At 37.6% G+C, this 23381-nt stretch overlaps 1 protein-coding gene across 6 annotated transcripts in view; it reads right to left on the bottom strand.

Annotated features, from left to right (window-relative positions):
• The window catches only part of LOC150076142 (serine/threonine-protein kinase SIK2-like), a 362913-nt gene that overhangs the window by 9854 nt on the left and 329678 nt on the right, over nucleotides 1-23381 (bottom strand). For all 6 annotated transcript variants that reach the window (XM_090387046.1, XM_090387049.1, XM_090387050.1 and 3 more), the window contains one exon: nucleotides 16483-16716. In XM_090387046.1, the coding sequence (XP_090243172.1) occupies nucleotides 16483-16716 (234 nt within the window). The remainder of the gene's footprint in view (nucleotides 1-16482; nucleotides 16717-23381) is intronic.

Below are 23381 nucleotides of genomic sequence, written 5' to 3'. Positions count from 1 at the left end.
TTTTTTTTGTGGCTGATGCTGTATAAGCTTGTTTTCTTGCATCATATGCCACTACTAATGCTAATGCTACATCTATACCATTGCACCAATTTATTATATTATTCTGCCTAGTTGACGCTCTCAAATTAGCAGACAAGGCATTTTGAAATATAACAGAACTAGCCATCTGTTGGAAGTTCTAGACTCTCTGAATCCGATTCATGAGCTTTTCATTCCACTAGAATTACAAGTGCCTGCAGATCAACAGGTGTTGATCTGCATGCACTTGCAATTCCTTTGTTGTTTCTATTAGCCGCTCATTAATTAAGTATCTACATTCATGTTTTAATGATGAATATTTGAATCTATGTTAAACTGTATACATTCCAACTCGAATTGTTCAATTTCCTTGGCTTTTTCTAGCATATGATCAAGTGTTCAAATGTCTCTCTTAACAGTAGCTTTCTCGATATATACACTCCTGCCTAAAAATTTGGAATTATGTTTCATTTTTCTTAATTTTCAAAGTTTTTATTAAAATATATTCTTTATGTATAAAAATCCAAAAAAACATAAATAATATTTAATAAATATTCAAGAAATTTCTAGAATATTTCAGAATATTCTGGGAAGGTGTAGAAGACTCCTGAATGTGGTAAAACATTGTATATGATTCTAGACTATTCTGGAAAGTGGGAGTATTGTTTCAATATTATAGAAGATAATATTGAAACAATATTATCTTCTATAATACTGAAACAATACTCTCACTTTCTAGAGTGTCTTGAAATAATATAAATTGAGGTATAAGATTTCTAACTTATAAATTCGAACACCCGTTATTCAGAAAGAGTCTAAAGGCAAATTTCCACACATCTTTCTGCAATTTGAATTTATGCCTCCTCAAGTGTTAAACTGAGCAAGAGGAAGAATCCCATCAGCATTAAGTTTGCTCAATCCATTCAAAGCCTTAAACACCTCAATCAGAACTCCAGGCACCTCCAAGGTGATCAGTTTGCTTCAGTTCTGCAAACTGCAGCATCTGCAGTTTGCAGAACTGAAGCCTTTCTTGGTAGGAGCACCTCTTTGTTCCCCTCACTAATCTCGTTGCCCTTCTCTGTACTCATCCCAGCAACTTCACATCCTTCCTAAAACGCAGCCTGACCATTGCCTTATACAATGGGACAATCACCTCCTTTATCCCTGCTAGCAAAATTCCTGTATATCACTGACAAAACTCAATGAGTTCTTCTGGCAGCCTGTCTGCATTGCTCAGAGAACTTCATAGAAAATGCCTGTTTGCATCATTTTCCACTACCAGAGAAGCACTAGACAGTTGGTACATTACTCTGGAGTTACTGCCATCGATATGCAGTATTTTGCATTTATCAATGTTAAACTTCAATTGCCATTTCTCACCTCATCTACCTAACTTTTCTAGATCCTGTTGCAGTAGCATATTGTCATTACTGTCATTAACCACCCTGCCAACCTTTGTATTATCTGCAAACTGGACATTAGGCCTGATATGACTTCATCAATATGATTGATAAATATGAAACATAACAATGGGCCCAACACCTAACCCTGGGGGACTTCACTATTAAAATTAGTCCACGAAGAGCAGTGTCTACTGATTACCACTCTCTGTCTTCTCCAAACCCTCAACCAACCCTTTATCCATAACAGGATAAAGGCTTGGTTGAGTTGAACAGAACATGATCTAGCCAAGGAGGATGTCTTTCTGTGTCCCAGGTGCAGAGAGTGTTCCTGGAACAGAAGTTAAACTCACAGGTCTATAATTACTTGTGTCAGCCTTTGATCCTCCTTTGTGAATTGGGGTCACATTTGCACATCTCCAGTATATGGGTACCTCCCCCGAGTCCAAGGAAGCTCTCATAATTATGGCTAAGGGTTTGCTTACTTCCTTTGCTGCCTCCTTTAATATAACTGGATAGATCCCATCCACCCCAGGTGCCTTTCTTGTGTTTATCTTCAACAATTTCTCCTCCACTTTACTCTCAGTTATTACAAGATTATCTAGCTTACTGCTATAGTTGAATACACCTCTGGCATTCCCCTCTCTGAATAACTCCTAAGGTATGAATGTCGATGCAAAATATTCATTTAGTTTGTTAGCTACCTGAGCAGGATCATCAACAGTTGAACCATCAATATCAAGTGGACCAATCTGATTCATCCCCTTCCTTCTAGAGTTTACATAAGTAAAGAACTCTTTGCTGTTTTTCTTTGCATCCCTTGCCAAAGATTTCTCGTAATCTGCCTTCGCCTGCCTAACCTCCTTTGTAACTTGGTTGCAGATCAACTTATATCTATCATAGGCTTCTGTGTCACGTATTAATTTATATGTATCCCATGCATTTTCTTCTCTGCCATATGTCTCATTAGTTCATCTGACATCCATTTAGGCCTAAACCTTGAGCAATATTTCTTAGTTGGTATGTAGAGCCTAGTAGCTTCGAAGATAATTTCTTTGAATGCTTTGAATTTGCTGTTGGTAACATCATCAGTTGGTCCCACTGTATAGAATTGTGTACCCATCGAAAATATGATGGAGCTCCTAAGGCACTTATTAAACCAGTGATATCGCTGGTTTAATAAGTGCCTTAGGAGCTCCATCATATGTTCCTTGTGAATGGAGATTATTTATAGAACTCTTCTAAGACTAGTTTAAAAGGTGTTCTCTTGTGTAATGGAGATAAGTACACATCTGTGCTAGTTGCTCATTCAGTCTACTTAAAAGAAAATTATGACAATCTAAAGTTGCTTCTGGAGAAAATTAAATATCAAGATGGCAACTATGTGGAGTTGCCATCAACCACAAATGGCAACTATGTTGAGACTTAAAAGTGTTATGTATGTTGTTGGGGCAACAGTGTGGGTACACTAAAATGCCATGCTTTATTTGTGAATGGGATAGCAGAGCTAAAGCACTGCACTGGACAAAGAAGCAATGGTCTCGGAGGCACAATCTTATACCAGGGTCAAAAAATATTGTGCACGAAAGTTTGGTGAAGCCAGATAAAATACTTTTACCTCCACTGCATATCAAGTTAGGCATAATGAAGCAATTTATTAAAGCATTGAATAAGGATGGCAACTGCTTTAAGTACCTTTGCAGTAAATTTTATCTCTCGCAAAACTTAAGCTGGGTATCTTCATTGGTCCCCAAATTAGAAAATCGGTTTTAGATGGTCAGTTTGAAACTACTATGACTGACGTTGAAAGGGAAACTTGGATTGCTTTTAAAAGTGTAATGGAAAACTTTCTAGGAAATCATAAATCACAGGATTATGAGAAAATTGTTCAAAACATGCTCGAAAAGCTTCGCAATTTAAGTTGCAATATGAGCATCAAAATTCACTTTTTGCATGCCCATCTTGATTTTTTCCCCGAAAATCTTGCACAGATGATCGAAGAACAAGGGGAGAGATTCCATCAGGACATAAAGGAAATGGAGCAGAGGTACCAGGGAAGGTGTAATAAAGCATGGTGGCCGACTATTGCTGGTGTTTAAAAAGAGAGAAATCTAGCACTATACATAAAAGAAAAATGATGAAACATTCTTTTCAAACAAAGAGACGAAGATCTAATCAATGAAAGTTTCAGAATTTTGATTAATACTTGTTAGTATTTACATATTTTTTGATAATATGAAAATGTAATCCTATCAATTTGTCATTATTAAATACAATACAGTTATATACTTTCATAAAAAACAATACTTTTTTATTTCTTAAACTGTGACATATCTGGATGTGATAGGAAAAAATCTAAGTCATATTTGAAATCACAGCAACATATTTTGACAGTAGGGCCTATTGAAATTCAAACCCCAGAGAACAAACTAAAATTTGTAAACTAGTGATAATTAAAATGTACATATTTGAAAAAAGTACGATATTGTTGAGCAACTTCATAAGACAGAGGTAAATTCTTTGATAATTTTTTTTTTTTTTTTTTTTGTTGGCGCATAGGCTTCTGTGGCCATAATGCACCTCCCAAGGTTTTTGCAGTACTCTGATCCAAGCCCGAGGTGGGAATCGAACGTGCGACCTTTGGGTTGCCAGGCAGGCACTTTACCCACCCGGCTAGCCCGGTCGGCATGATATAAAATTTTCAATGCAGTGCGCACAGTAGTACCATTAATAGCTACAGTAACTTTTCCAGTAGAAGCACAAGTTATATGAGCATTACAGAAATAATTGGTGCTAGTAAAACAATTATAAACTTCCATCAATAATCGAATCATGAATGTCTTACCACAGCCAACAGGGACAGTAAGGAATATTTGGATAGGTTGAAGTAAAGTATAAATGATATGTAATAAAATTCCTTCCTGTTTTAAATTAGCTTTTCACATTAAATTCCAAATCTGATCATTTGGCATTAAATTGTCTCATTTCTTTGTTATTGCACCAAGCTGATTTAGAGCTGCTAGTTGAAGATCAGAATTTATTTCACTGTCTGGGTGTTTGTAGAAATCTTTAAATGGATCAGCGTCTTCACAAATCAACATTGCTAAGTTCTGTATATCACCGACGATGGCTGCATCGGCTTCTATGTCAGTATGGTATATTTCACGACAGATTTCTATAGTTTTGCGAATATCTAAATCAGATTCATCATTTTTATAACATTCTAAAATAACCTGTTCATGTTCAGCATACAAAGCGAGGAATTCATTTCAGAGAGTATTTCCTCTTCTTAACTTTGAAAAGGCAAATGAAGAGTAATTAGCTCACGAAAAGGCAAATGAAGAGTAATTGATCTCTTGTTTATATTAATTCAAGTCATTGGCCATATCATAACTGGCCATGTCATAATTTTGATATTGAAGTATTCTTGGATATTGAAGTTGATATTGACATCATGAGGTGCAAATATAATTAGCAACGAAGTCAGCTAAAGTAACATTTTCTAGTTCTAGAGGGCTTTCCTCATGCTTATCAAACTAATTCTCTCTCCAAGTGTCAGTAGAATTGCCAGCCCTGTTTTCTTGTTTCATTTCTTCGTTTGATTTTCCATTATGCTGTTGCTCAATAGGCTACACAGTAGGAATATAAGTTACAACGACTGAACTCTCAGACATCAGTTAATGAAGCAAATACCAAGCAGCCTCTTGACTAGTAATTTCAACAGAGTTCAGCATGTCAATGCTTAATTTTCTTGTAATTTCAATGATGTCAAACTCAGGATACTTGTTTATAATTTCAATAATTTTGCATTGTAAATTGCTAATCCCTCAATTAGTCTTGTTCACTTATTCAACAACAGTATCTTTAAGGGTATCCAATCCACATGTTTTACAAGTTTTGCAACTCTGGCGAATACTAGATTCTTAGCTATATTTAGCCAATTTATTGACTCAATTGTTATTTTAAATTATTTTCTATAAGTAGCTTATAGACCTAGTCAAGATCCTTGGTTTATTCTGAATTTAGATAGCAAGATTTTGGTAGTTAATTAATACTTAGTGTCTGTAGATTTACCGTTTGTAACTTGCCACCATTGTTATACGATACAACGTTATATCCTGTACTAGATAGCATTAGCTTAGTATAGTATAGCATATAATATTGTCAATTAATCCGTAAAATTTATTAATCTTGTTAAACTTCATTGTCAATTAAATTGTACGTTTTTAACTAAATACATATAACGAAAATCAGAGATAATACTCAATACTGAAAGAAAAAAAAAATATATATATATAGATCATCATCATCATCATCATCATCATCAGCCATTTTCAATCCACTGCAGGATGAAGGCCTCTCCAGCAACTTTCCAGTTCCTTCTGTTTTGAGCACTGCCCATCCATTTACTACTCAAAAACTCATGAATTTCATCTATCCATCTCCGCCTTTGTCTTCCAGGTTTTCTTCTAGCTCCTCTTGGGTACCATTCTGTTATTTTCTTAGTCCATCTGTCATCATGTCTTCGAGCTATGTGTCCTGCCCAAGACCATTTTAGTTCTTTAGTTTTGATAAGAATGTCCTTTACTTGAGTTTGCTGCCTAATCCATGTGTTTCTCTTCTTATCTAACAGTCTGATTCCCAATATAATTCGTTCCATTCTTCGCTGTGTAGTTCTTAGCTTCTCTTCCATTCTTTTGGTGAGTGCCCAAGTTTCACTTCCATAAGTCATGGTGGGGAGTATACATTGATTCATTATTTTACGTTTCAGACAAACTGGGATATTGCTCTTCAGTATGTGATTATATTTCCTGAATGCTATCCATCCAAAATTTATTCTTCTCTTGACTTCCAGCCATTTATCATTATTACAGCTAATAACTTGTCCCAGATAAGTATATGACTCCACCTTTTCAATTACTGCTCCTTCATTCATTATTTCCCTATCCGCGGCATACTTGTTCATCATTACTTTTGTTTTAGCCATATTCATCTTTAGTCCAAAATCCTTACTAACTGTGCATAAATGATTAAGAGTTTCCTCTAATTCTTTGGGATCGTGGCTTATGACCACAATGTCATCTGCAAATTGTAAATGGTTTAGGTACTCTCCGTTCACATTGACTCCTTTCTGCGACCAGTCTAATCTTCTGAAAGCTTCCTCAAGGGCAGCAGTAAACAGCTTCGGAGATATTGTGTCTCCTTGTCGAACTCCTTTCTCGATTTTAAATTTGCTACTGTCTTTGTCTAGTCTAATAAAGGATGTAGCACTCTCATATATTTTCTTCAAAATCATAATATATGGAGTATCTATGCCTTGTCTTTCCAGTGCTCGAAACATTGCCTTATGCTGTATGGAGTCAAATGCCTTTTCATAATCCACAAATGCCAGGCATAATGGTGTTTTATATTCATTTGCTTTCTCCATTAGCTGTGATATTACGTGAAGGTGATCCATAGTTGAGAATCCTGTCCTAAAGCCAGCTTGCTCTTTCGGTTGATTCTCATCAAGTATTCTTTCTAATCTGTTAGTAATGACCCTTGTGAACAACTTGTAGATATGGGATAACAAGCTAATTGGTCTATAATTTCCAATTTCTGATTTATCTCCTTTCTTATGCAGCAAAACTATGATTGCATTATTCCACTGCTTAGGCACCACACCTTTTCTAATGCACTTTGTGAAGAGCCTTGCCAGTTTTTGTGTTATGTCTCTTCCTCCCAATTTTAACAACTCTACAGTAACTTTATCTTCCCCCGGGGCTTTCCGATTCTTCATTTTCTTCAATGCATGTTCTACCTCATCAGGAAGAATATCGGGTATGTCGTATGTGTTGCTACTTTGCAATCCATCTTCCCCACTGCTGCTATCATTCCCTCGCTCCTTGTATAATTCTCTATAGTAGTCTTCTGCTATTTGAATTATGCCTTCTCTGCTGTTTATAAGTACACCATCGCTATTCTTCAGTTCAGTATCATTTGTCTTTCTGTATTACTGCTCATGGCTGCTGATTTAAATCCTTTGTTTTCCCTTAATGCTTGTTCTACTTTTCTTGTGTTAAATCTTCTTATGTCCTCTCTGAGTCTCTTTCTAATGGCTTTGCATAACTCAGTATACTCAATTTTCTTCCTGTCAGTGTTTTTCTTGCTCTTCATTTGTCGTCTTTGTTTCATCATGACAAGTGTTTCTTGACTAATTTTTTCTTCTTTGGATTTCTGTTTCCCTATAGGTTTCTTGGGCTTTATCACTTTCAGAAAGTTGTAATATTCCTCGTCGAAATCTTGGTCCTGAGCAGTCTGCAGAAGCTCAAACTTGTTCTTGAGTTCCAGTACATACTGCTTTTTCTCCTCCTCTGTTATTTCAAAGACCTTTGTATTATTTACTCGAGTCAGTTTTTTCCTTTCCTTTCCTACATCTATATCAAGTGTACATCTTACCATTCTGTGATCACTTCCAACATTTACCTTATTCAGGACAGTAACATCATTCACAATATATCTTCTGTTAGTGAGGATGAAGTCTATTTCATTAGTTGTTAATCCATTTGGACTCTTCCATGTCCACTTTCTGTTCACCCTTTTCTTGAAAAAAGTGTTCATTACTGACAATGCAGTTATTACACTATATATATAGATATATAGTGTAATAACTGCATTGGGATATAAGTTTAGGGTTATAATTTTGTACTGAAATTGAATTGAAATCATGACTCAGACCAGACCAACAAAGCAAAAGGCTCAAGCTAATGGGAGTGCTGTGGCTCAAGGGAGAACTGAGGGGGGGCAGCTGCCCTCTGAATTACAGCCTTTTAAAATGCACTGCTTGTTTGATGTATGTGGAGCAATCAGGTACGGGACATGATATTGCCAGGGGAAATGTCATTGTGTGTGCACGATGTAAAGAGTGTGAGAAAATCAGGCAAAAACTGAATGTTGTCATGGACCTATATGGGAGCTTGAAGGACAGGATGGATGCCCTCTAAGGATCTAAATTGAGGGGCCCATCAAGCTCTCAGCTGCCCACATCAATGCCAGAGCTTGCACTTGATCAGCATGCAGCACAGTGGCAACCCCCAAGGCAGAATGCGCTGGTACCAAAGGAACTAGTGGTTGGCGTTGACTCTATTGTCAGGGAAATGGGAAATAGGTGGAACAGGACCAGGGTATGTCTGCCAGGGGCAAAGGTTGATGACATTGTAGAGCAGGTATCATCTATTAAGGGCACAAAAGGTGATATTGTTGTACACGTTGGCACTAATGATATTAAGAGTAGGAGACGGGCAGAATAACTTAACAAGTACAGGTCACTGTTGGAAAAAAGCCATGAATTAGGGTTGAATTTGAAAGTGTCTGCAATTCTGCCCAGACACAATAGGAGGCAGTATATGGTAAGAGCCTTGTCTATCAATTCAGCCCTGGAAAGACTGTGCAAGGTTCAAGGGGTAGAATTTTTTTTAGCCTGGTCTGTACTTGTTAACAGAAGAGACTGCTTCTACAGGGATGGGATACACTTAAACAGAAAGGGTGCAAGATTATTTTCTGATGCTATCGAGGCAGTATTAGGTGGGTAGGAAAACTGCTAGCTTGGGGGGATACAAGGACTAATGTATTAACAGTTTCACCTCTGCAGAGCGGCAGAGGTGAAAGCGATTCTTGCACTGCTTCTATTGGAATGAGCAGAAGCCTGGAAAACAAGATGCAGGGTATTTCAGAGACTGCTGGGAGTCATTGCAGTACAAATAAACACAAGGGTTGTGTTATGGTAGCTAAGAAAATACATTTGATGAATTTGAGGTATTGCTCCAAACATCAAAGGCAGATATTGTTGGGATATCAGAGATGTGGTGTCACACAGATATAAGGAATGCAGAACTGGAATTTGGGGAGTACAATGTGTACAGGAAGGATAGACAGTATAAGAATGGAGGAGGGATTACGCTATTAGTTAAGTAACACATAAAATCCAAGGAAGTGCAGCCAGTCGACATCACTGGACAGTGCAGTGTCAAGTCAGTTTGGTGTGACATAAGCATTGGGAGATCAAAATTGAGAGTAGGAGTGTGCTATAGGCCTAATGACTCTGATGAGTATAATAAAAACTGTGCAGGGAAATAGAGTGGGCCAGTAAATCAGAAAGTCTTATATTTGTGGGTAGGTCACTCACACACTAGCAAGGCTTTTGTGGATTTATTGGATGATTGTTTTCTACATCAGCATGTTTGGGAGGCAACTAGAGGGAGTAATACTCTTGATCTGATGATCAGTAGTGATTCTTCTGCATTAAGAATCTGCAGATAAAGGAACCACTAGGTGGCAGTGATCACAGTATGCTCAAGTGGGATTTACACAAAGAGGTAACTACCATCAGGGGTAAAGGGAAGGGATTTTGCTTTTGTAAAGGTGACTACGGTGGTCTAAGACAGTATTTAAATTCTATACGTTGGGACCAACTGATGATGTTACCAACAACAAATTCAAAATGGGAGGCATTCAAAGAATTAATCTTGGAAGCTAGTAGGCTTTACATACCAACTAAGAAATATTCTTCAAGAATCTGCAGATAAAGGAACCACTAGGTGGCAGTGATCACAGTATGCTCAAGTGGGATTTACACAAAGAGGTAACTACCATCAGGGGTAAAGGGAAGGGATTTTGCTTTTGTAAAGGTGACTACGGTGGTCTAAGACAGTATTTAAATTCTATACGTTGGGACCAACTGATGATGTTACCAACAACAAATTCAAAATGGGAGGCATTCAAAGAATTAATCTTGGAAGCTAGTAGGCTTTACATACCAACTAAGAAATATTCTTTAAGGTTTAGGCCTAAATGGATGTCAGATGAACTAATTATACATGTGGCAGAGAAGACAAATGCATGAGATACATATAAATTAATGGGTGACATGGAAGCCTATGATAGATATAAGCTGGCCTGTAAACAAGTCACAAAGGAGATTAGGCAGGCAAAGGCAAATTATGAGAAATCTTTGGCAAAGGATGCAAAGAAAAACAGTAAAGAGTTCTTTACCTATGTGAACTCTAGGAGGAAAGGGATGAATCAGATTGGCCCACTTGATATCGATGGTTTAACTGTTGATGATCCTGCTCAGTTGGCTAACAAACTAAATGAGTATTTTGCATCTGCATTCACACATGAGGAGTTATTCAGGGAGGGGAATGCCAGAGGTGAATTAAATTCTGGCAGTGAGCTAGGTTATTTTGTAATAACTGGAGGAAAGTGGAAGAGAAATTGTTGAAGATAAACATAAAAAAGGCACCAAAGGTGGATGGGATTTATCCAGTTATATTAAAGGAGGCAGCAAAGGAAGTAAGCAAACCCTTAGCCATAATTTCGAGACTTCCTTGGACTCAGGGGAGGTACCCATTTACCGCAATATGCAAATGTGACCCCAATTCACAAAGGAGTATCAAAGGGCGACACAAGTAATTATAGACCTGTTAGTTTAACTTCTGTTCCAGGTAAATTAATGGAGGCACTATTTAAAGAAGCACTGCAGGATCATCTAGGCAAGACTTCAGTTATAGCTGGGACACAGCATGGTTTTCTTAAGGGGAAGTCTTGTCTGACCAATTTGATTGGATACTATGATGTGGTCACAAAGGAACTAGATACAGACAGGGAATAACTCTGATATCAAAGATTTGGTTCTTAGAAAGGCTTTTGATACTGTTGCACATGGAAGACTGGAGCAGTGTGGCATTGGAGGCAAATTGCTGCTATGGATAAAGGGATGGTTGAGTGAAAGAAGACAGAGAGTAGTAATCAATGGACACTGCTCTTCGTGGACTAATGTTATTAGTGGAGTCACTCAGGGTTCAGTGTTGGGTCAATTGTTTTCTGTATTTATAAATGATATTGATGATGGTATATCAGGCTTAATGTCCAAGTTTGCAGATGATACAAAGGTTGGCATGGTTGTTTAGGACACTAATGACAGTACTCTGCTACAACAGGATCTAGAAAAGTTGAGCGGATGGGCTGAGAGGTGGAAAATGAAGTTTAACATTGACAAATGTAAAGTACTACATATGGGAAGCAGTAACCCCAGATTAACGTATCAACTCTGTGGTACTACACTGACAGTGGTAGAGAATGAAAAGGACCTGAGAATAATTGTGCAGGCAGATATGAAGTTTTCTGAGCACTGCAGACGGTCTGCAAGAGTAGCTCATGGTGTCTTGTCAATGATATACAGGAATTTTTCTAACAGGGATTAGGAGGTGATTATACCCTTGTATAAGGCAATGGTCAGGCCACACCTTGAGTACTGTATACAGGTCTGGAGGCATCATTTTAAGAAGGATGTAGATCTGTTGGAATGAGTACAGAGAAGGGCAACAAGATTAGTAAATGGAACGAAGGGTTGCTGTTACAAAGAAAGGCTTAAGTTTTGCAGATTACAGTGTCTGGAGACTAGGCACCTGTGAGGAGATCTGAGTGAGGTTTAGAAAGCCTTGAATGATTTGAGCATGATCAATGCTGATGCAATTCTTCCTCTTGCTCAGAATAATCACCTGAGAGGGCATAAATTCAAATTGAGGCAAGACAGTTGTAGGATAGATGTGCAGAAGTTTGCCATTAGCCAGCGGGTAGTTGATTGGTGGAATAGACTTCCATCTTTTGTTGTGGAAGTTGATTGCCTAAATAAATTTAAGGCTGAGGTGGACAGGTATTTGGAACGAACGGAGGGGTGAAATGGGAGCATTTTTTTTTGTCTGATGATGCATAAGCTTGGTTTCTTGGATTGTATACCTCTACTAATGCTAATGCTAACATAAGCAGCACAAGAATATTCTTCTGTGATAAACTGAATATCCATGTTAGACTTTAAAATGCTAAACACAAAAGAATTGAAGGGGTTATGCCATTTTTGATGAGGTTCTCATTTTAGAAAAACTTTTGGTTAAGTTATACTGGATCAAAGTAAATCGATATAATATGATTCTGAATGAATGCAATTTTCTTTAAAGAAGTGATTGATGCTAGTATATTTATTGGAATTAGAAAGTGACATGATTTCCATCTCTTAGTATGAATGATGTAACATTTTATTCTCATACTTGCTACTTTACTGAATCAAGTTTAGTGTGACTGAGTTAGCATGGTTGGCGCCATTTAGGAAATGAAGTCATTTTCATCATTTCTGTAAGAAATTTTGTTACCTATTGGTTTTCTTCAGTCTGAAAATGTAGTAGGCGCCACCAAAGATGTTTTCTCATCAAAAAATAAACTACCCACTTAAAAAGATCTAAAGACTGGCAATACAAATTGTTTAAATGAACATGTATGCTACCAGGGCTCAAAATAACTTGGAGCACACTGGCTGTTCAGACCTGGCTTCTATGCTGTTCTGGCTTGTCATATGCATCAGTAATGTTATACACATATGTGATTATTAAAAATAAGTTTATTAACAAACATATTTCATTTCATTAAATTTTCCATTTTAACCCTTGTGCTACAGTAGTTGGTAATTAGATACCAACCACTATACCACATATATATAAATGATGTTAGAACCAGGAGGCATAAATTCAAACAAGGGTGAGGGTAGATTTATAGACCGGATTATAGGAAATGTTTCTTTTGATAATGACTTGTTAATCACTGGAATAAGTTGCATACACTGGTAGTTGAGATCATCTTGTAGGTAGGTAGAAACTAGTAGGTAGATTTTTTTTTTGGCTGGTGCAGCAAAAATCTGGTTTTCTTGCACTGCATGGCCAATACTAATCCTAACTTCAATTTCTCAGGAAAACTTCAAGCTCCTGATTATGATGGCATTCCCAAGAAATCTAACAGAATTGCAGCAACCCATCCAATGATCTCTATATTTGTACTCACTATACCCCTGGGTAAATCAATAGTCAGTTAATATGTATAAAGCATATTATTAATAAAATATATTTTACTAAGGATGACTGAATAGTTTTAAGCTTTAGTACAAAATAAACAAGTAAGAAGGAAATACACCAGTAATTTTCTATACAATCTATCTCCTATTGACCTTCTATTGGCAATTCTGCAAAGCTGTAATCTCAACCTCAATATACTGATCACCAGCATTTGAATTTGTGTGAAAATGAATCCAGAAAAATCTTGAACAATCATGAACTGTTCCCCAGTGGAATGATAAAATGATTTTTTGCAAGTATAGTGTTTTGATTTCAATGTAGACATCGAAATAAAAACCATACCACATTCAAACTACACTGAAATATGATAATAAATGCTTCTCTGCATTCTGTTTTTCTGTTTGAAGATAATCTGTTCATTATCAGTGTTCTGCCAAGGGCAGGTCCATGCATACACTCAACAACTACTCCATATCTCCCTACCCTCAGCCCTCCTCTTCATCACCCCATATCCACCAACCCCTCTCTCAATTCTTGGAGGCAGAAGAAAAATTCATCAGAAGCCAGGTGAGAAACTTGTCTAAAGTTTAAACCTGTTTAGCCACTATACACATCTGATGTGCATTTATTTTATCATAATCTTAAATTATAGGTGAAAATCTCATACCTTTGAATAGGACTGTTAATCTCTCAACACTCAATCGCGAATGATTATAATATGAACTTACCCCCCTCTGTGTATAGTCATAAATGAATCAAGTTAAAATAGTTATTAATTAAAATAAGCATGCCTTCAACTCTCATATCATGTCAGGGAATCGGAAAGAATCACGGAAAGACGGCAGCCACCAACCTCCAAAAACCAACCAACACCACAAGCCATCATGAGAATTGAAAAACAATTGTCGCAAAATTCTAAAAATGACGACATAAATAAATTAATTCACATATAAGTTAAACTTTAAATAACGTTTAACTAGTTAAACTTTAAATAACTATTAATTTATTTTATCAAAATTTCTAAGCATTAAAAATGTCAAATTCAGAACTTCACACAAACTTAAAATTTTGCAACACTTAGGGGAAACTGCTTCTGAAATATTGGAAATGATACATGAAGTTTATGGAATGCATTCTTCCTCTCAAACTATCATATTTTAATGGCACTGCATAGATCAAAGAGGAAGAAAAAGTTTAGTAGATGATGACTGTGCTGGAAGACCTTGTATGCCTGAAAAAATCGAAAAAGCTGGATAACTTGTGCATCACAGTGGCTCTGCTAATGTTGATAAATTTGCAGAAGCTTATAAATGTCTCACACAGACGATTTGAACATGTATTGAGTTGTTTAGCATACAGTGGCTCAGATGCTCACACACACAATCAACGCAATAAACGGATGAAACTTTGCAACAGTGGATTGTTGCAAAGATGCCATTATATGAGCAATGCTCACATAATAGCATCTGATAATAATCCACTGTTCCTAGAGTCCATTACTGCTGGAGATGAAACTAGTATTTTCTTTGTGACCTACAAAGTATGAATCATCAACTTGAAAAATTACATCATTCACTATGTTCAAAAAAAGTCTTCAGCAAGAGAGGTTGAAAGGACAAGTGATGTTATATTTGACCACTGTGGTACTGTACACTGCAAATTCATTCCCCAACTTACCACTGCAATAAGGAAAGATGGGTACAAATGTAACACCAGCTGTGAGATGCAATTTGCCAAAAATCATTCAGAATTGTGGCTAGCATAAAATTGAAAGTTGTTGCACGACAATGCACTTGCACACTGCTTATCTCTCATACAGCAAGAGTTTGCCAAACACATTGCTGCTGTGTTACTGTATTCTCTCTTATCTTGAAACAGGCCTCTGAGGTTGGGAAAACTCATGTCACAATAATAAACTCATACACCAACTGTTTAAATTGAATTAAGAAAATTAAGAAAAATTTTAATACTTTAAAATAAAATATAGTACAAACAATCTATTTACAATAAATATAAAACTTAAAATGGATTAAAACAGATATATATAAAAATAAATATGTAAAACAATTAAAATATAGGATATAAGCGCTAAAACTAGACTTTAGCTTTCAGAAGCATCTGCTTCCTTTCTCAACAGTAAGTTAAAACTTACACAACACATCCTTAATTAGCAGGCTCACGGAACTTCCACATGTGGTTCGACCGGCGCATGGGCAGTACTCCCTTCATGTGTATTAGAACCGGAAATGGCTTGGGAGGACGGAAAGCAAAACCGTTCATCCGTACTGAGGACCACAGCCTCAAAGAGGGGATACATACGCAAACCCCTGTCTCTGTTAATAGTATTATTGTCTGATGAACAGATTCGCAAGCTCTCGAGCCACTTGCGGTTCCAGAACCCATATGCCCAGTCAATGATAACAGCATCCTCTGGGGAGATCTGGTGCTGCTTCTCCCAAAAATGTTCAGCCACAGCAGACTTTAAATAATCTGCAGCTTTTATGACATTCATGTGTTCCCCCAGACGATGCTTAAATCGCCGCCTAGTTTCACCCACATAACACTCCCCACAATCCGGGCACTTTATCACGTATACGACCCCACTACTGAAATCATTCATTATAGGGTCCTTAACCTGGGACAACCACCCTGTGCAACCTATGCCCTGGCAGCTGCACACAGCGTGTCTGATATTCACGAAGCACTTCCACAGCGATCTTCCACAGTGATCAACAAATTATTGATGCAATTCACGATGCTCTCTCTTTGCTGTCTAGGCAGAAAAGTTCCACAACCGCTACTAGCAATTGTATCAATGTTGGAAAAAGTGCATTACTGCTCAAGATGAGTACTCTGAGAATGGTTGTATCTAGGTTTAATTTTGTTTAGTATTTCAGTCCAGAAACTGTGTGACTGTACCATGTATCGTAATAATATGACTATGGTTATATTAGTGAAAGTAAATACTGTATTACATTTATGAACAGGATATTAGAATATGAACAGACTAGTAGAAATTTGATTAAAAATTTATCAAAATAATCATTCAAAATTAAGGCCTTAAAATTTAATTTCCAATATTATAAAAAAAATTAAGTTATAAAAATAAAACTACTGCCCCAGAATGCTGAATATATATTTATATTCACATATATAACTAATCTAGTGATGTCTGATTCAATTACCTGAGCATTGCTTTCAACAGGCAAAGAAGGCTGGTGAGAAAGAGGGAAACGGCGACAAGGAGGCGAATCAATTTTCCTCATGGCCTGCTCAGCTATGGAACTGGGACGGCGATGTGGAGTGTCTACTTGTGAATGCCTTCCACTTACAGAGACTACTGATCGTTGCTGATGTAGTCTTTCCAGTAAGAGGAAGTAGATAGCAGCATGGTGATCGTATTTCTCATTGAGAAGGGACTAAAAAATAACCATTGTCTGTTATGTGGATTTTTGTAATGGAAATATATAATATATTTGGTAGAACACTTCATTTATTGTTAAGCAAAATACATCTTAATTTATTATAACTGTTTAAATGTTATGGTCTTCTCTCCTGAAAATAAAAAAAATTGTGCAGTAGACAATTTCAAGATTGATAAAATAAATAAGGCATGCACAACTTTATGAGTGGAAGGGATCATGCATTTGCACTGTTGAAGGTAAGTACTGCTTTCCTTACTTTTTATGTTTTGGTTATTTGATTGTTCGTTAACTTGGAAGTATGTCAGGTTGCAATGTTGCACTTGCCATGTGTAACTAATAGAGCATTCATAGTTAGCATTTTTATTTCTATCATACTCTTGGAGATACAACCATGTTTGTTTTAGTAGTAGAGTTACTTTTATATGGACACAACACAGTCCATGACTTTTTCCTTTCGTTTTCTCCCTTTTCCCTTTGATTTGAATGCATCTTCTGTCACACTTTTTTATTTTCACAAATGTTCATGGCCACCCATTGTTTTCTTCATTATGTTTTAATCTATTCTATCATTCAGTTCACTTTAATAAATTTTATTATGAATTAATGTATTTATTTAAGTTAATTCTGTTTATTATGATGGCATTCTTCCTCTTGCTGTGATATACACGAGGGGCATAAATTCAAATTGAGGAAGGATGATTGCAGGATAGATGTGCAGAAGTTTTTCTTAGTCAGCAGGTGGTTGATTGTTGGAACAAACTTCTATCTATTGTGGAAGTGGGTAGTTTGAATAAATTCAAGGAAGAACCAGATAAATTCTTGGTAGATGGGTGAGGTGGGTAGGTTTTTTTTGGTTGATGCTTGCTTTCTTGCATCATTTGCCACTACTAATACTATTATAATTTATCTTTCAAGGTTAGTTTACACATCTGCATAATTTACACTTTAGACATGCCAAATGACATAGTTGATACTGAAAGTTGCATTTTGTTTATTTTCATTTATTTAAACTGTAGAGGGCAGCCGTAACCATGACATATGTTTTCTGGTTTAGCTAGTTTGCTTGTTCTTTTTATTTGGCATTCAGATTAGCATTAGCATTACCAACAGTAGAGGCATACGATGCAAAAAACCAAGCTTATCCAGCATCAACTTAAAAAAAAAACTGCTCCCTCCGTTCTTTCCAAATACCTGTCCAGCTCAGCCTTAAATTTATTTAGGCTATCAACTTCCACAACAAAAGATGGCATTCTGTTCCACCTATCAACTACCCAATGGCTAACGGCAAACTTCTGCACATCTATCCGACAGCTGTCTTTCCTCAATTTGAAATTATGCCCTCTCAGGTGATTATTCTGAGCAAGAGGAAGAATCCCATCAGCATTGAGCAGCTCAAACCATTCAAGGCTTTATATACCTCACTCAGATCACCTCACACGTGCCTAGTCTCCAGACACTGTAATCTGAAAAACTTAAGCCTGTCTTCGTAACAGCAACCCTTCGTTCCATTTACTAATCTTGTTGCCCTGTCTGTACCTGTTCCAAAAGCTCTACATCATTATTAAAATGAGGCCTCCAGACTTGTATACAGTACTCAAGGTGTGGCCTGACCATTGCCTTATACAAGGGGATAATCACCACCTTATCCCTGATAGAAAAATTCCTGTATATCATTGACAAGACACCATGAGCTACTTTTACAGACCATCTACACTGCTCAGAAAACTTAATAGCTGCCTGCACAATTACCCCCAGGTCTTTTTCATTTTCTACCACTGTCAGTATAGTACCACAGAGTTGATACGTTTCTCTGGGGTTACTTCTACCCATATGCAGTACTTTACATTTGTCAATGTTAAACTTCATTTGCCACCTCTCAGCCCATCTGCTCAACTTTCTAGATCCTGTTGCAGCAGCATACTATCATTAGTGTCCTTAATAACCCTGCCAACCTTCGTATCATTTACAAACTTGGACATTAAGCCTGATATACCATAATCAATATCATTTATAAATACAGAAAACAATGGACCCAACACTGAACCCTGAGGGACTCTACTAATAACATTAGTCCACGAAGAGCAGTGTCCATTGATTACCACTCTCTGTCTTCTCCCACTCAACCATCCCTTTATCGATAGCAGCAATTTGGATCGAATGCCACACTGCTCAAATTTGTCCAGCAGTCTTCCATGGGCAACAGTATCAAAAGCCTTTATAAGATCCAAATATATGATATCAAAGTTATTCCCTGCATCCAGTTCCTTTGTGACCACATCATAGTATACAGTTAAATTGGTCAGACAAGACTTCCCCTTAACAAAACCATGCTGTGTACAAGCTATAAATGAAGTCTAGTCTAGATGATCTTGTAGTGCTTCTTTAACCAGTGCCTCCATTAATTTCCCTGGAACAGAAGTTAAACTAACAGGTCTATAATTACTTGTGTCGTCCTTTGATCCTCCTTTGTAAATTGGGGTCACATTTGCACATCGCCAGCCCATGGATACCTCCTCTGAGTCCAAGGAAGCTCTGATAATTATGGCTATGGGGGTTCCTTACTTCCTTTGCTGCCTTCTTTAATATAACTGGATAGAACCCATTCACTCCGGGTGCCTTTTTTATGTTTATCTTCAACAATTTTTCCTCTACCTTGCTCTCAGTTATTAAAAAATCATCTAGCTCACTGCCAGAGCTTAATTCACCTCTGGCATTTCCCTCCCTGAATAACTCCTCATGTGTGAATGTAGATGCAAAATACTCATTTAGTTTGTTAGCCACCTGAGCAGGATCATCAACAGTTGAACCATCAATATCCAGTGGACCAATCCGATTCATCCCTTTCCATCTAGAGTTTACATAAATAAAGAACTCTTTGCTGTTTTTCTTGCACCCTTTGCCAAAGATTTCTCATAATCTACCTTTGCCTGCCTAATCTCCTTTGTGACTTGTTTACAGACCAGCTTATATCTATCATAGGCTTTAATGTCACCCATCAATTTATATGTATCCCATGCATTTTTCTTTTCTAGCACATGTCTCATTAGTTCATCTAACATCCATTTAGGCCTAAACCTTGAAGAATATTTCTTAGTTGGTATGTAAAGCCTACTAGCTTCCAAGATTAATTCTTTGAATGCCTCCCATTTTCAATTTGCTGTTGGTAACATCATCAGATGGTCCCACAATACAGAATTCAAACTGTCTCAGACCACCGTAGTCATCTTTATGAAAGCAAAAACCCTTCCCTTTACCCCCTGATGGTAGTTACCTCTTTGAGAAAATCCCACTTCAGCACACTGTGATCACTGTCACCTAGTGGTTCCTTTATCTTCAGATTTTTAATGCATGAAGACTGACTACTGATAATCAGATCAAGAGTATTACTCCCTCTAGTTGCTTCCCTAACAAGCTGATTTAGAAAACAATCTTCCAATAAATCCACAAAGGCCTTGCTAAGAATGTTTGCTGATGCTATCGAGGCACTGTTAGGTGGGTCGGAAAACTGCTAGATTGGTGGGGGGGAATACAAGGACTAATAGATTAACAGTAGCCACTGGCAGAGGTGAAAGTGATTCTTGCACTGCTTCTATTGGAATTAGCAGCAGCCTTGAAAATAAGATGCAGGATATTTCAGAGACTGCTGGGAATCATTGGGGCACAAGTAAACACATGGGTTGTGTTAGGGTAGCTAAGAAAAAGAACAGGTGCATGTATACTTGTGTTTTTTTTTTTTTTTTTTTTATGAGAACCCCAAACACGAGAGGTATTAGAACCTATAGTACTTAGTACCGTGCTTGGGTTGGAGGTTGAGAAGACGAAAGAAGATATTTGTTGATATTGGACTTGAACTTCTGTAGATTGTAATTTTCAGGAAATACGTATGAAGGAAGGTTGTTCCAGAAAACGGCAGTTGAATGAATAAATGAGGAAGATGAAAAGTTGGTTCTGTGGGTTTGAAGTTGGACAGTAAATGGATGTTGGCTGGTGGCAGCACGTGTTTGGACTGTTTTGAAAGAGAGAGCAGGAATTATAGAAGCCAATTCAGAAGAACAGTGCCCATGGAAGTATCTGTAGAAGAGGCATGCAGCAGAAACAGTGCGTCTATGAGAAAGCGAGTGGAGAGACTCGGTTAGAGATGAATCGTTAATTAACCTAACTGCCCTCTTCTGAATGGAATCAAGAAGCCTGAGAGAGGTTTTGGGGGCACCACCCCAGATGTGGGAACAATATTCCATGGCAGGGCGGATTTGCGATTTATACAGAGTGAGCAGCTGTTTGGAAGAAAAGTAACGCCGAGAGCGAAAGAGAAAACCAAGTTTTTTAGATGCAGAGGAAGCAATATTTGTAATGTGCTTGTGCCAAGAGAGATTAGAAGTCAGGGTAATCCCCAAAAGAGATATATCATTTTGCCTAGAAATCGGAGTGTCACTAAAGATAAGCATAGGAGCAGAAGAATCCTTTTTGCGAGATATAAGACAAGATTGAGTTTTAGAAGGGTTGAAATCAACTAAGTTGTCTTTGCCCCACTGGAGAATTACCTGAAGATCGGCATTTAAGGAATTGGCAGCAGATTTTCGAGAACTTGAAGCTGATTCAGCTGAACAAGGTTTCTCAAAATGGAAAGTTGAATGCAATGTGCTATCATCAGCAAAACTATGGATAGGATTTCCAGTCAATGGAAGAAGGTCATTGATATACAAGAGGAAAAGAGTGGGGGAAAGAACTGAACCTTGGGGGACACCGGCATTAGTGGAGAAGTTAGAAGACAGAGAGCCATCTACCATCACCCTCAGTGAGCGATCAGAGAGAAAACTGGATAACCAATTACTAAAAACAGTTGGCAAACCATAAGATGGAAGCTTGTTTAGAAGACCTTTATGCCAAACACGATCAAAAGCCTTTGAGATGTCAAGAGCAACTACTTGTGTTTCACCGAACCTTTCCATTGAATTAGTCCGTAAATGGGTAACATAAGCCAGAATATCACCAGTGGATCGACACTGACGGAATCCATACTGGCGATCGTTGATCAGACGGAAGGTTTCTAGGTAGTTTAAGAGTTGGCGGTTAATTGATTTCTCCATTACTTTAGAAAGAGTAGAAGTAATTGCAATGGGATGATAATTGGATGGGAGGGATTTGTCACCCTTTTTAGGAACTGGCTGGATATGAGCAAATTTCCAAGCAGAAGGAAAAACACCTATGGAATAAGAAAGCGAAAAAAGGCGGCAAAGAATAGGAGTAAGTTCAGGATCACAGGTTTTGAGAACAAGTGGAGAAATACCATCAGGACCTGGAGCTTTCTTAGCATCAAGATTCATCAAAATCCTTCTGATATCCTTTTGACGGAAGACCACAGGAGGCATTGAATGGAGCTTGTTAGGAATGGTGGGAGGTGTTTTACCAAGATCATTAATACATGAGCTGGAAGAAAAATGGGATGCTAGCAGGTCAGCTTTATCCTTGGCTGAAGTGACAACAGAACCATCTGGTTTGGACAGAGGTGGGAGCAGAGATGGGCAAAAGTTGCGGCCAATAGCTTTGGCAAGAGACCAGAATGCTCGGCTACCATTAGGGCAAGAAGCAAGTTTTCTACTCTTAGCCTGTTCAAACTCTAGTTTGGACTGATTAATAACTGCTTTACAATTGTTGCGAGCTTTGGTGTAGGCAGAAAATGAAACTGAAGAATTAGCAAGAAGCCAATTACGATATGCAACATTCTTCTCTTGGACAGCCTTAGCACATTTATTGGAAAACCAAGGTTTAGATAAAGGACGAGATTTTAAAGTGGAGTGTGGAATAAAGGATTCCATTCCTGCAATAATAATTTCACTGACACGATCTGAGCAAACGATGACATCAGAACTTTTGAAACAGTAATCAGACCAAGGAAAAGAAGAAAAGAAGTCTCGCAGGTCATCCCATTTTGCATTCTTGTAATGCCAAACAATACGAGGTTGGGAATAGCCATGAGATAAAGGTTCCATTGGAGAAGAGACAATCACCAAGTTGTGATCTGAAGTGCCTAAAGGACCTCTCACTTCAACCTTGTACTTAGAAGGGTTGTTTGTGAGAAAAAGATCAAGCGTATTGGCTGTATGATTAGGATTGTCCGGTATTCTTCTAGGTAAATGAACAATCTGTGCTAGGTCATTAGTAATTGCAAAAGCCTCAGCATCTCGACCTGCTGGGTCGGTGTGACTAGAAAACGGAAGTGAACGTTAAAATCACCAAAGAAAATTACCTCACTGTTAGGAGAGTTGGACTGGAGAAAGTCAAGTTGCAACGAGAGGAAGTCAAAGAGCTCCAAGTGATTAGTGGAGTTGGGAGAATGGTAGAGACAACAGATGAATTTGACACAATGAGTTAGAGAGATTTTAAGCCAGAGAAGATCAAAGAGAGGAGATTCCAAATTGCCAAGTCTCTGACAGGGAATATCAGAACGGACATATGCACAAGTACCACCTTTGAGGCAAAAGGAATCATACAGCGAATAATTTGGGCATCTGAGATGAGCAGTAGTTGAATCAAACGATAACTGAGATTCTTTCAGAAAAAGTACATGGGGTTTGGCAGACTGCAAGTGGAAATGGACATCGTTGAGATTAGAATTGGGACCACGTATATTTGTGAAATGAATTAAGAAGTCCTTGGGA

Source organism: Mastigoproctus giganteus, chromosome 13, assembly GCF_048544385.1.
Source record: "Mastigoproctus giganteus isolate SK-2022 chromosome 13, ASM4854438v1, whole genome shotgun sequence".
Lineage (NCBI taxonomy): Eukaryota > Metazoa > Arthropoda > Arachnida > Uropygi > Thelyphonidae > Mastigoproctus > Mastigoproctus giganteus.
The sequence above is the reverse complement of the archived record's forward strand: the minus strand, read 5'-3'. Positions and strand labels throughout refer to the sequence as shown.